At 30.9% G+C, this 13309-nt stretch overlaps 1 protein-coding gene across 1 annotated transcript; it reads left to right on the forward strand.

The window, feature by feature from the left end:
• Positions 1 to 40: 40 nt before the first annotated feature.
• LOC143075541 (glycolipid transfer protein-like) lies at positions 41 to 6947 on the forward strand. Its single transcript, XM_076250983.1, has 6 exons — positions 41 to 230; positions 1571 to 1626; positions 2496 to 2617; positions 3259 to 3409; positions 4110 to 4187; positions 5418 to 6947. The coding sequence occupies exons 1-6, from the start codon at positions 122 to 124 to the stop codon at positions 5520 to 5522; spliced, it is 621 nt and encodes a 206-aa protein (XP_076107098.1). The 5' UTR covers positions 41 to 121; the 3' UTR covers positions 5523 to 6947.
• The last annotated feature ends 6362 nt before the right edge of the window (positions 6948 to 13309 follow it).

Below are 13309 nucleotides of genomic sequence, written 5' to 3' on the forward strand. Positions count from 1 at the left end.
TTACTCAAATTCGTAGTTCGGTTGTATCCTTGCCAAGATTCACTCTAAATTTAGATATCAAGTTTCGCTTTCCGTTTGACGTTTGTGAATTTGTGAAAGAAAATAAGCAGCAAACATTGCAATGGCAACGTTTTTTTCAAAAGTTAAACAGTTTCCGGATGTTCCCGAGGATGAAGCGATAACACTTGATCCATACTTGGAGGCAGCTGAGGGTGCCACCACAATTTTTGGTAAATATTCCAAAAGTCATGACGTGTCCCATATCTTTTTCAAGCCAGCTAATTAAAGGGTTTTTAACTATTGAACTAAATCAGACATTATAACTATATTTGTGTTAAAGACCACTATTACAAACATAAGGAATATATACATTTAAGAATTTAAGCTAGCTAATGATAAGAAGTTAACAGAGCCATCTCCGCTAAAGAGTAAACATGGTAAAGAGCATGCTTCTGACATGACAGTTTTTTCAGTTATGCATGCCTTTATGACATCAGATACCACAATTCTAGCTTAGTCACTGTAATAGGGCTCTTCACGGTTAGTTCGACCATATTGGATAGGGGGCAGATTTTCATAATAGAGGTAAAAATGGTGTGAAAAATACGGGAAAACATCATTAAAACAGAGCTGTTGCTTGGAAACACACATAGGATTTCCCACACTTTCATACCATTTCCACCTCCTTCCAAAAAATCTGCCCCCTATCCAATATGGCCGAACTAACCGTGAAGAGCCCTATGCTGCAAGTATTAAATTGGACATTTCTTGAGATAAGTCATAAGGTGGAATAAGAACACCATCTTCTTCAAAATCTTACACCATCTTGTAGCCATATACCAACGGATTTACTTCAAATGTCATAGTACACAATCCAATACAAGAACACGACAATATGCATACATTTTATTCTTTCAGACCTATACACCCCACTAAAGATTCATACAAATGTACAAATACTCATTTAACCCAAGATCAATATATATCAATGGAACCTTCTACCTGTAGCTGCAGTAAAATGTAACTCTTGACTCTTTCCAAGAACAGATTCCAATATCAAAGAATTTAACTTTATATATGTCTTGTATAACATAACCTTGTGCAATGCCAAAATATAGATACCCACAGATTCTACAGCTGTGGATGTGCATTTGTATATAAAAAAAATGTTTAGTTTGGATTTAATTCACTGATAACAAAATCAGTGTTTATTCCAATTAAAACAATATTCAATAATCTGCTGAATTGGTGTCCTTTAATTAGAATAAGTCTGTTTAAAGGATCAAAAAGTTTCCAGGGATCATCTCATATTATTGTGCTCGGTTACCAACATCTCTGTAAAAATTATGTGGCACTGCTATTTGTGTATCAATCATTGTGTCAATACATAATTGGATGAATTTATGACTAAAGAAATGATTAAGAGATGTAGAGTAACAATTTTATGCATGACTGTTATCATGGTAAATCAAAGGTGTTGATAGTATTGAAGTGAGATTTAATAAAAGCTCACCATACTCATTCAGTCCTCTGAGGAAAGAATAAAAGTTTAAGCCTGTTTTTGTTTCAGATTTACTTGGGGTTGCCTTCACACCTGTAAAAAGTGACATAACAGGCAATATATCTGTAAGTTTATTCATTTCTGTCAATCTTTATATGGAGGGCATGAAAAGATACATAACAATTTGGGATTTTTTAAGACAGTATGAGTAAAACCATTATTTATAGGTTGCAATTTATTACTGATGCAAAATAAAACCCTTTATGACACTGTACACTCACTGAAAAACTGTAAATGATTTTCATAATCTTTACCTTTGCAACAGTTAATCATAAGGAGGGTAGCAAAAATGAGCTTGTGTTATTAAGATTGAAATTTAAGTTAAGTTTAGGATTCAAATTATCATAATAAATTTTCCCATTAAATTGCATTGATTTCTGTACAGGAGTCAACAAAACTCTTCTTCACATGAAAAAATTATCTTCATCAGTGAAACAAAATTGCAATTAGATTGATGTGGAGACTGATAAATTTGTTTGGGTTGAAATTTTGGGTAAAAAAAGACACTGAAAATTTGAATAACTAACCCAAGGAGGGGCGGAAGGGGGTTAAAAATTCAAGAGATTTTGACTGACTTAGAAGAATCTAATATTTGCTGTTATCTAGGAGAACATACTCAATCTCAAGTTAACATTATCTTCAACTGTCATGACTGTAGTGTAATCATTGACAAATGATTTTAAAGATTGAAGCAATTGAGTAATACCTGATGGAAGGGGTAGGGTGTTATTACTTAAATGTATGTAGAGCTTACATCATAATTCTATGAGAAAAAATGGTGTTTTATTGATCACATTAAGTCTGCTAGACATGCTAGAAATAATAATGCACATTTTTTTATCATTCCTGAATTTTTCTTTTATGTTCTCCTTTGCTTGTACTGACACATGTTATTTTTAGCATGCAATTTCAAACTCTTTTTTTTTTTGTATAGAAATTAAGAAAAAGACAGGCTGAGGACAAAGAAAAATTTCCAACATTAAACGCTATTCTACAAGACGAAATAGACAATAAAACTTCAAAAGAAGGTCAGATTGGGGCACTTTGGCTTAATAGGTACAGTATATTAAAATCTTTTCTGATGATGATACAGATTTTTATCTATGTTCAATAAAATAACTTCTGTAAGATAAAATCAGCCTGAGTGCCTTTTTACCACTCACCTAGTTACTGAGTTACGATTCAATGCAAGTTTTTGCATTTTAAACTGTTCCAGAATGTGAAGCAATAGAACAGAGTATACACCTATACATTGTGGTTTGTCAAAAATTACTTAAAACAATAAAAATTTAGCCAATGGCATAATTGCTGTTTTTAATTTTTGTGTGATTTTAGCAGTAAAATTATCCACAGTCATGTAGATTCTAAAAAAGGTAAATTTTAAAAGCTTAGAACTTATATATAATGAATGGTAAACAACTAAGAAATTGCTTTATTTTTCCCATTAGATACATATAACTACACTGTGGATTCTTTATTTTCGTGTGTTCCAAATTATGTGGATTCAGGAAAAATTATAATTTTCATGGATATTTAATTTCCTGGTTTGTCGAGTCTGCATGCAAACACTACATAGAGAATTGATACTTCCATGAACATTTCAATTGACAAATTTGAAGGACATCTTTGATATATTTAGCTTTCTGTTTGTTTGATAAAGACAAAAAAACTTGAAAATAATTTATATTTTGTTTCAGGGCCTTGTTTTTTATACAACAGCTCCTGGTACATTTGATTGACAGTTTGAGAAAGGAACCAGATGAGACAAAGTTCCGTCCTATTATTTTAAAGGCTTATGAAGAAACACTAAAACCATTCCATGGCATGATTGTAAAAGCAGTTTTTTCTGTAAGTGGATAATGTAAAAATGAGTGGATGTGTTGTATGAATGCCTATGAAACAAATCTCCGCCAGGAACGAAATGATGTAGAAATAAAAAGATATAGGTAATTGTTTGACCTTCAACAATGAGTAAAGCCAATACTGCATCGTAAGCTATATAAGTATATGTTGGACAGAAAGGGTCTCATTTTCTATAGAGGTATAGGTAAATGGTTTACAAAAACTTTAGGTTCATTTTATTCTTATGTTGTTATCAGTATTCATGGGTGTAGATTTTTTTTGTATTTTCCGGTTTTACATTATTTGCTGCAGTTAAAGAAATTAAATGTTTTATTTTGAATAGTATTGAATTTCAGTGATTTCTCTACATCACTTAAAATAATCATTGATAGGTATTTCATGAACACCAATAAATTCACAGTATATGAATAGAACTCTCAAATTTTCACAGTTATACTGACTGTAAGAATTTCTCCCTAGTCTATGGAACTTATCATTTACACAAATATTAAATTTATCCCAATCCACAAAAAAAATACGAAAAAAATACAAAATTGAGTATAAAAGAAAGCAATAAACGTTAAATTTAGCACAAAAAAACAACCAATATTAAACATGAAAGACAGCAACGAACAATTTATGTGTAAAGTTTAAATAAAATGTTATCAAAGGTTTTATCATATGAATGATTGTTATATATTTTTAGACTGTTTCAAGAGCAGCACCCTACAGACCTGATTTGATGAAATTATTAGCTCTAAATGAAGAAGGGAAGGATGAACAAGTGAGTTGTCTCCCCCTCATCTATTTAATGTCTTTAGTTTCAGATTGCAGTTGTCTCCTCTCATCTATATCTGTCTAATATGTCAAATCACAAATGTCTACCCTCATCTATATGTGTCTGTTGTGTCAAATTCATACAGGAAAAAACATGTTGTTTCACCAATTTGTATTACATTGAGGAGAGGCAATTTTACCATTCCTGTGTTATGCCCCTATATAAACAAAGAAATTGCTGATTTTTTTGTGTCAGTTCTCTAACTTTAGTCTTCCTCAACCAAATGTTATGAAACTTATACACAATGCTAATTACCACATAATACAGATCAAGTTTGAAATTGGGTAGTGTCACTTTTACTGTTCTTCAGTTATGTCCCTTTATAACTTTATATAATATGCAAGCAGTCTTATGGACACATTCCCCATTTTTTAATTAATGTGATATTTTGAATGTCACACATTTTATTTCATCATTTCAAGATGAAGAAATTATAAGTTAGTTTAATAATCAAATTCATTGTTTGAGGTCCTGGCAATATATATCCTTTTTGTGCTGATGAAGTTTATGTATAGCACAAGAGGCCTCGCTGGCAGAGCAGTCTAAATAGTCAAACTACTGTATCACTAGCCGGTCACCACTGAGGTTGTGAGTTTTAATTCCACTCAAATCTGAATCGCAAAAGTGTTGAAAGAAGCGTTAAACACCAATCAATTAATCAATGTATAGCACGCTTCAATCAAACATTATTTAAGGATATATAAAAAAGAAGATGTGGTATGATTGCCAATGAGACAACTATCCACAAAAGACCAAAATGACACAGACATTAACAACTATAGGTCACCGTACAGCCTTCAATAATGAGCATAGCCCATATCGCATAGTCAGCTATAAAAGGCCCAGATAAAACAATATAAAACAATTCAAACGAGAAAACAAACGGCCTTATTTTAAATAAAAAAATGAACGAAAAACAAATATGTAACACATAAACAAACGACAGCCACTGAATATACAGGCTCCTGACTTGGGACAGGCACATACATAAATAATGTGGCAGGGTTAAACATGTTAGCGGGATCCCAACCCTCCCCTAACCTGGGACAGTGGTATAACAGTACAACATAAGAACGAACTATAAAAATCAGTTGAAAAAGGCTTAATCATCAGATGGACAAAAATATAAGTGGACGTGGCCGGGTATGCTTATGTTGTTTTTTTATCCAATTTCAGGTAATTGCAGATATGGAATCCTACTTAATAAATTTGAAGAAAAATAATGATGCAGTTATTAAAATAATTAAAGATCTTGGACTCTATGCAGATGGAAAAGTGTAGAAGAAACATGGCTAGATTAGGGAAAGACTCAGTAAATTTTGGACATGACAAGATTTTAAAGATTGTAATTCACCAATCTGTTAAAACTATCTATTAATGGAAAAGGGAAACAGATTTAATAAAGCTATTCCAGAAAAAATGTATTCAGGGGATTGGAAGGCAGTTATTTATCGGCATCGCCACACAGTTGTAATTTAGAATCATATTGCATTATTTATAGTGTTAAAAGTTGCTCTGATACCTATCACTCATGTGTTATTTATAGAAAGTACCTTACAAATCACTTGTTTCAAATTAATTTGACTGAGGAGAAAAGGTGAATTGATCTCCGACGGTAAATGTGGACCTATGCCACTATGTCACAAAGCAATTCTTTTAAGAGAAAGAATTTTTAACTTTATTGTCTCAAATATATTTATCTTTTTGAAATTTATATTTATATACATATTTATAACCATTTTAAAACCATGTTTACATATCTCTTGCTTGTTATGGTTTTAAAAATTGTTCAAAAGGCAACAGATAATATATATTTTGCTAATTTTGTAACATTTGTTGACATTTGTAAATCTTATTGATTTTAAAAATTAGAAATAATAGATTTAAATTACCAAATATTTTCCCTCAATAATTTATTAAGTTGAAGCTGAAGCTTTTAGTAAGATCCATTTTGTATGCAATATGTACTTCTTCTATGTTTATTTCTTTTGGTCTTTAGAATATACCTGACAAAGGTATTTTAGAAACAAGTGGCTTGTGCACAGAAGTTTGTAATATATATGATTTATTTAGGTCTTACTCAAAAAGATGTTCTAATAGATCTTCAAAAAAAAATTAAGAACTTTAACTTTTACCATTAACTTCAAAGGCCAGACTGTAATAAGATCATATAATTAAATTTAAGAGGATGATAGAAGTTGTGAAACTTGAATTTATCAAAAAAATACTGTGCAATATAAAATTGTGATATTAATACTAGTACTCGAAACAATAACATTTCATAGTGTATATTTCCTGCATTTCCAGAATAAACAAAATATTAAAACTAAATTTCTGCTTTTCAGTACATTCCATTATAAGTTTGTAGTTATATCAATATGACAGTTGTTATCTATTTGTTTGATGTGTTAAAGCTTTTGATTTTACCATTTGATTAGGGACTTTTTCTGTTTTGAATTTTCCTCTCAGAGTTCAGTATTTTTGTGATCAAATAAACTCATCATAGATACCAGGACTAAATTTAATATATATGCCAGACGCGCATTTCGTCTACAAAAGACTCATCAGTGAAGCTCGAATCCAAAAAAGTTAAAAAGGCCAAATAAAGTTTGAAGTTGAAGAGCAGTATTTTTGTGATTTTGCTTTTTATCCTAATAAGTTCAGCTGAACCATTTTAATGTCCGTCCAATAAATAGTGTGAAATTTTTTTTTTAAAATGATTAGGGGTTGTCTGTATGACTGATTGCATAAATCTTCAATTATTGTATTAATTGTATTCATTTTGTCAGCGTTTATCACTTTATGTAGATCTGTTTGTGCTTTTTAGATCTCACCATTAACATTCATACTATATTGATTAAAATAGCAGAACTGTGCACTAGGGCTATTTCTGAATGTCTTTTCAAGATAAAGACTCAACTCTAAATATTTTTTTAAGAATCCTATTCATTTCTAAAAATAAATTTGAGAGGATACCACAAATTTGGGAGTTTGTAGTAAAATCATTAACCAAAAAATACTGCCATACTATATTTTGAAAATGCTTTTACATGTTTTTTAAAATTATATATTCTAGATCTGCAGCTATTTTTTGAGGGAAAAAAGTATCAATTTATTTTATAGAAATTTCTTTGTTGTGTTGTTTATGTATTCTATGTATCGAGGAATAAACGTGTTGATTAAAATATACTAAGCTTTATTTTATATCATTTACAACTTTAATTTATATGATCAGATAATGATGTATATTTATATAAGGTCTACAAAATAACATGCTTTTAATCCTTTATTAAACATACTCTACCATTCAAAAATTTTATTATACGACCGCAAAATTTGAAAAAATTTTCGTCGTATATTGCTATCACGTTGGCGTCTGCGTCGTCGTCGTCGTCCTGCGTCCGAATACTTTTAGTTTTCGCACTCTAACTTTAGTAAAATTGAATGGAAATCTATGAAATTTTAACACAAGGTTTATGACCACAAAAGGAAGGTTGGTATTGATTTTGGGAGTTTTGGTCCCAACATTTTAGGAATTAGGGGCCAAAAAGGGCCCAAATAAGCATTTTCTTGGTTTTCGCACTATAACTTTAGTTTAAGTTAATAGAAATCTATGAAATTTTGACACAAGGTTTATGACCACAAAAGAACGGTTGGGATTCATTTTGGGAGTTTTGGTTTCAACAGTTTAGGAATTAGGGGCCAAAAAAGGGCCCAAATAAGCATTATTCTTGGTTTTCGCACAATAACTTTAGTTTAAGTAAATAGAAATCAATGAAATTTAAACACAATGTTAATGACTACAAAAGGAAGGTTGGTATTGATTTTGGGAGTTTAGGTCCCAACAGTTTAGGAATTAGGGGCCAAAAAGGGACCCAAATAAGCATTTTTCTTGGTTTTCGCACCATAACGTTAGTATAAGTAAATAGAAATCTATGAAATTTAAACACAAGGTTTATGACCATAAAAGGAAGGTTGGTATTGATTTTGGGAGTTTTGGTCCCAACAGAATAAGGGGCCCAAAGGGTCCAAAATTAAACTTTGTTTGATTTCATCAAAATTGAATAATTGGGGTTCTTTGATATGCCGAATCTAACTGTCATGACTGTGTATGTAGATTCTTAACCTTTGGTCCCGTTTTCAAATTGGTCTACATTAAGGTCCAAAGGGTCCAAAATTAAACTTAGTTTGATTTTGACAAAAAATGAATCAGTTAGGTTCTTTGATATGCTGAATCTAAAAATGTACTTAGATTCTTGATTATTGGCCCAGTTTTCAAGTTGGTCCAAATCGGGGTCCAAAATTAAACTTTTGTTTGATTTCATCAAAAATTGAATAAATGGGGTTCTTTGATATACCAAATCTAACTGTGTATGTAGATTCTTCATTTTTGGTCCTGTTTTCAAATTGGTCTACACTAAAGTCCAAAGGGTCCAAAATTAAACTTAGTCTGATTTTAACAAAAATTGAAATCTTGGGGTTCTTTGAAATGCTGAATCCAAAAATGTACTTAGATTTTTTATTATGGGCCCAGTTTTCAAGTTGGTCCAAATCAGGATCCAAAATTATTATATTAAGTATTGTGCAATAGCAAGTCTTTTCAATTGCACAGTATTGCGCAATGGCAAGAAATATCTAATTGCACAATATTGTGAAATGGCAAATTATTTTTTTAATTAGAGTTATCTTTCTTTGTCCAGAATAGTAAGCAAGAAATATCTAATTGCAAAATATTGTGCAATAGCAAGATGTTTATTTTTAATTGGAGTTATCTTTCTTTGTCCAGAATCAACTTAAATCTTTGTTATATACAATATACAATGTATATTCACTTTTTACTACCAACTGATAAATTAAAATAATCTTTACCATTCAGTGATAACAAGCAGTTTTTTTACATCTTAATATTTTATGATGTATTTAAATGAGTAGTTATTGTTGCAAACTCCATTAGAAATTTTAATTGAGATTAGTTTTGGAATAAGGGAAAGGGGAATGTGATTAAAAAAATTGGGTTCAATTTTTCTCATTTGAAATTTCATAAATAAAAAAGAAAATTTCTTCAAACATTTTTTTGAGAGGATTAATATTCAACAGCATAGTGAATTGCTCTAAGAGAAAACAAAAAAATTAAGTTCATTAGAACACATTCATTCTGTGTCAGAAACCTATGCTGTGTCAACTATTTAATCACAATCCAAATTTAGAGCTGAATCCAGCTTGAATGTTGTGTCCATACTTGCCCCAACTGTTCAGGGTTCAACCTCTGCGGTCGTATAAAGCTACGCCCTGCGGAGCATCTGGTTAAAAATTGTATGATTGGATTATGTATGATATAGCCATAAACAAATATATATTTTTTTGTATGTTTTCTCAATGTTTCAGAATCAAATGTATTATGGGTAATATTTTTTAAAGCGTACACTAAATTTTTGTGTTTCACTAACAACCTCCTAAACAATAGAAATGCAATATTTATGTGATTTAAGGTGGTACCTAACACTACAGGGAGATAACTCTGTAAAGTCAGCTAAACGTTTTAATTACGTTGTGTTGTAAAAGGAATATTAAGCTTCTCAATGATCAAAATTGATGTTTGTCAAACTGCTATATAACCAGTGTAATTTTTCTGACAAAACGGTTGGTTCAAAATTTTTAAAATTTTTATATTTTTGCTAATGGGTAAATATTTTGACAAAATTTTATGAAAATTAAACGAGTCAATTAATTTTAGTGAAAGTGTTGGGTACCACCTTAATTAGTTTCATTGTGTGATATGAACAAGGAAATAACCCATAGTTCTATATATAGATTCTGAAACAGAGAAATGATACATATTATAATATGTGGGTACAGGATTATAGTGGTATGGGGTATTTTCTTGTACGGGTTCTAAGTTGTTATATTGCTTTTCTGTTATTGTTGAATTTTATTTTTAACCTGTCAAACACACTATGTATTATGGTAAACAAATGTCTGTCTGTAAACACTTCTTACAATAACTAAGGTTGTTTTAACCAATTTTCATATAATATTTACACAACATTAATATAAAGGGTTTTTTGGATTCTCCCTTTTGATTTTGTTGTTATGGGACCTGAACCAATTGAATTTTTCATATACCACACACTGACTCCAATACACCTAAATTGATTTCCTCAAAACTTTATTACTGTAGGGATTGATAAAAAGAAGCTCAATTTTATATTTTTAATCTAAAAACAGTTATGGGATTTTCTAAAGTCATATTTGACAAAATATTTATACACCTTTAAGTATCAGATTATTATGTATGATTTTCATACATAGTCATTTTATTTACTTCTGATTAAATAGCTTCTAAATATTCCATTCTATTTTTGCATTAATTTCCATTTGCACAGGGCATAGGTATTGTGCAGTCTTGGGGCAGTTGCTTGCTATCTTGCATTATGGCTTTTTGAAATGTCTCTCACCAAGACAACTTAAACATAAATCTTTGAACTGTCTGTTGATTTGACTTTTTATCAAATACTTTGAATGTTTAGCACCACAATTTATACATTCTTGTTGATTTTATTTCATGATCCTATTATGTGGTAATAAATTTAATAATATGCAATCTGAATAAATTAACTTAGTTATTATTGATGATCTTAATCTTTTCTGACTTTGTAACACAAATAAATGTGTGTTTCTTATTATATACAAAACAAGGCAGCTAATATTAAACCTGCTGAAAATTGTATGATTGAAATAATTTGATATTTGAAAATAATGTATTTTTTATGCAGAAATGCACTTATACCGGGTAATCGTATTATAAAACTGTTATTACTTCTGTGCATTCATTTATTTTCGTGGATACCAATTTTCATGAATAAGGGAAAAGTTGAATTTTCATAGATATTTGATTTCATGGTTTTGCCAACGTCTGTATCAATGACAATAGAAAATCTGTTCTTTGTTGAGCATTTAATTTTGTGGTTAACCTATACCAAGGAAATCAACAAAAATTGGTATCCCAACAATTAATGAGTTCACAGTATTTTATTGAAATTGTTCACACCAGTAGATTAATTATGTAATTGTATTAAACTTATTTGTTATCACATAGAATACACTGCTGTTTTTTTCTGGTGATTATGTGCCTTGCTTATATTATTGATTTAGTATATGTTAAATAAAAATTCTTAAAGTGATTTTTTATTTTACTTCTGAACATGCATGTGCATGAAGTAGTTGCCACTGGATGTTAAGCCACCAACAATCAATCAATTAAACCTACAAGTTATTCAAATTAAATGATATAAGGAGTAAAATAATTTGACTCAATTGTGCCTTTGGGTCTTAAGGGGGTTCGCGGGTCTAAATCATTTATATAGGATTTCTCTATATTTTTCTATAAATGAACTTTATCTTATAGTGAATAGAAAAATAAAATAAAAAAGTGGGGTCACCGTTCATTTGCGCTCACAATCTGCCTTCGAAAGAAGCATACATTTTTGTAAAGGTGGTTTTTTTCTGTTGAAGTAATAGGAGAAATAAAAGTAATATCGAAATAAAAAATGAAATTTATTACAGAAATCGCTAAAATTTTACAATAATTTAGTTTAAGTACAGCTTATATGGAAATTATATTAAAAAAGATAGGTCACCGATGAGTTGAAAAAGATATTTCAATTTTAGAGCCAAAAAATGGCATTTTTCCACCAAAGGGAGATAATTTGGAACTTTTTCAATGATGTATACATTTTGAAAGTCATCTGGGGCCAACACGAATTGATTGTTTTGAATGATTTTTGTACCATATGATAAAGTAACAACTACAAAAGGAAATAAATAAAATTTGTAATGAAAAACAAATGTTTGATTTTTTTCTGAAATTTTTATACCCTCGAGCCTCCTTAATTATCCATAGGCATTTTAGTTGAGTTTATACTACAGTGTTAGGGACCTCGGTGGCAGAGAGATCTAAGTAGTCTAACTGTTGTATCACTAGCCAGTCAATACTGAGGTTGTGAGATACAATCCCACACTTGGCAGGTGCACTTGGCTCCAATCTTTTTTTAATAGGATTGTCAGTTTTCCTACCAAAGGTTTGTGGTTCTCTCCTAACAGTTAATTAAATGACTTATTTAGGTGACATATGTTTTCAGAATGATTTTACAAGTGATGATTTTGAGACGATGCCAGCACCATTACTGTACAGTATGTGTAAGGCTAAGACTGAATTTCCTCTACACACAGCCATTAGAGCCAAGAGGGAAGATGTTTTCTTCTTATATCTCATGGAGTTTGACTCTCAGGTAAACTTTGTTGTACTTCCATACACCTAATATACTAGACCTATTGCTTATAGTATCTGAGATATAGACTTGACCACCAAAACTTAACCTTGTTCACTGATCCATGAAATGAGGTCAAGGTCAAGTGAAAACTGTCTGACGGGCATGAGGACCTTGCAAGGTACACACACACCAAATATAGTTATCCTATTACTTATAATCAGAGAGAATTTATCATTACAAAAAATCTGAACTTTTTTTTCAAATGGTCACTGAACCATGAAAATGAGGTCAAGGACATGTGACTGACGGAAACTTCATAACATGAGGCATCTATATACAAAGTATGAAGCATCCAGGTCTTCCACCTTCTAAAATATAAAGCTTTTAAGAAGTTAGCTAACGCTGCCGCAGCCGCTGGATCACTATCCCTATGTCGAGCTTTCTGCAACAAAAGTTGAAGGCTCGACAATAAACTAAGCAAAAGTTTCAAAGTCGATAGACCATGACTGAGGGGACGGGCCAAATATTCTCCATGGAAATGAGATGTGTTAATGCTTATCTAACTGAATACCTATTAATATTGGCCTATCACTAATGGTTTCCTATCAACTGACCTAATCACAAACTAATACATTGTTGATGCCCTCACCCCCAGAAAAAGCATACCTCTGTCTTCCTTTTTGAATCTGTCAAGCGAGACAAAAATGAAAGGACTAATTTTAGTTTCTTGTGTATAATTCCGAGTTTAGTATGACGTTTGACATATTCCCAATTTCCATTCTCAATTTAACTACATAG

The sequence above is a fragment of the Mytilus galloprovincialis genome, chromosome 5 (assembly GCF_965363235.1).
Source record: "Mytilus galloprovincialis chromosome 5, xbMytGall1.hap1.1, whole genome shotgun sequence".
NCBI lineage: Eukaryota > Metazoa > Mollusca > Bivalvia > Mytilida > Mytilidae > Mytilus > Mytilus galloprovincialis.

Coding starts and splice junctions, on each gene's coding strand:
- LOC143075541 (XM_076250983.1), top strand. CDS start 122: ATGGCAACGTTTTTTTCAAAAGTTAAACAGTTTCCGGATGTTCCCGAG. Junction 231..1,570: donor GGGTGCCACCACAATTTTTG/GTAAATATTCCA, acceptor TTTTTGTTTCAG/ATTTACTTGGGGTTGCCTTC. Junction 3,410..4,109: donor TTGTAAAAGCAGTTTTTTCT/GTAAGTGGATAA, acceptor ATATATTTTTAG/ACTGTTTCAAGAGCAGCACC.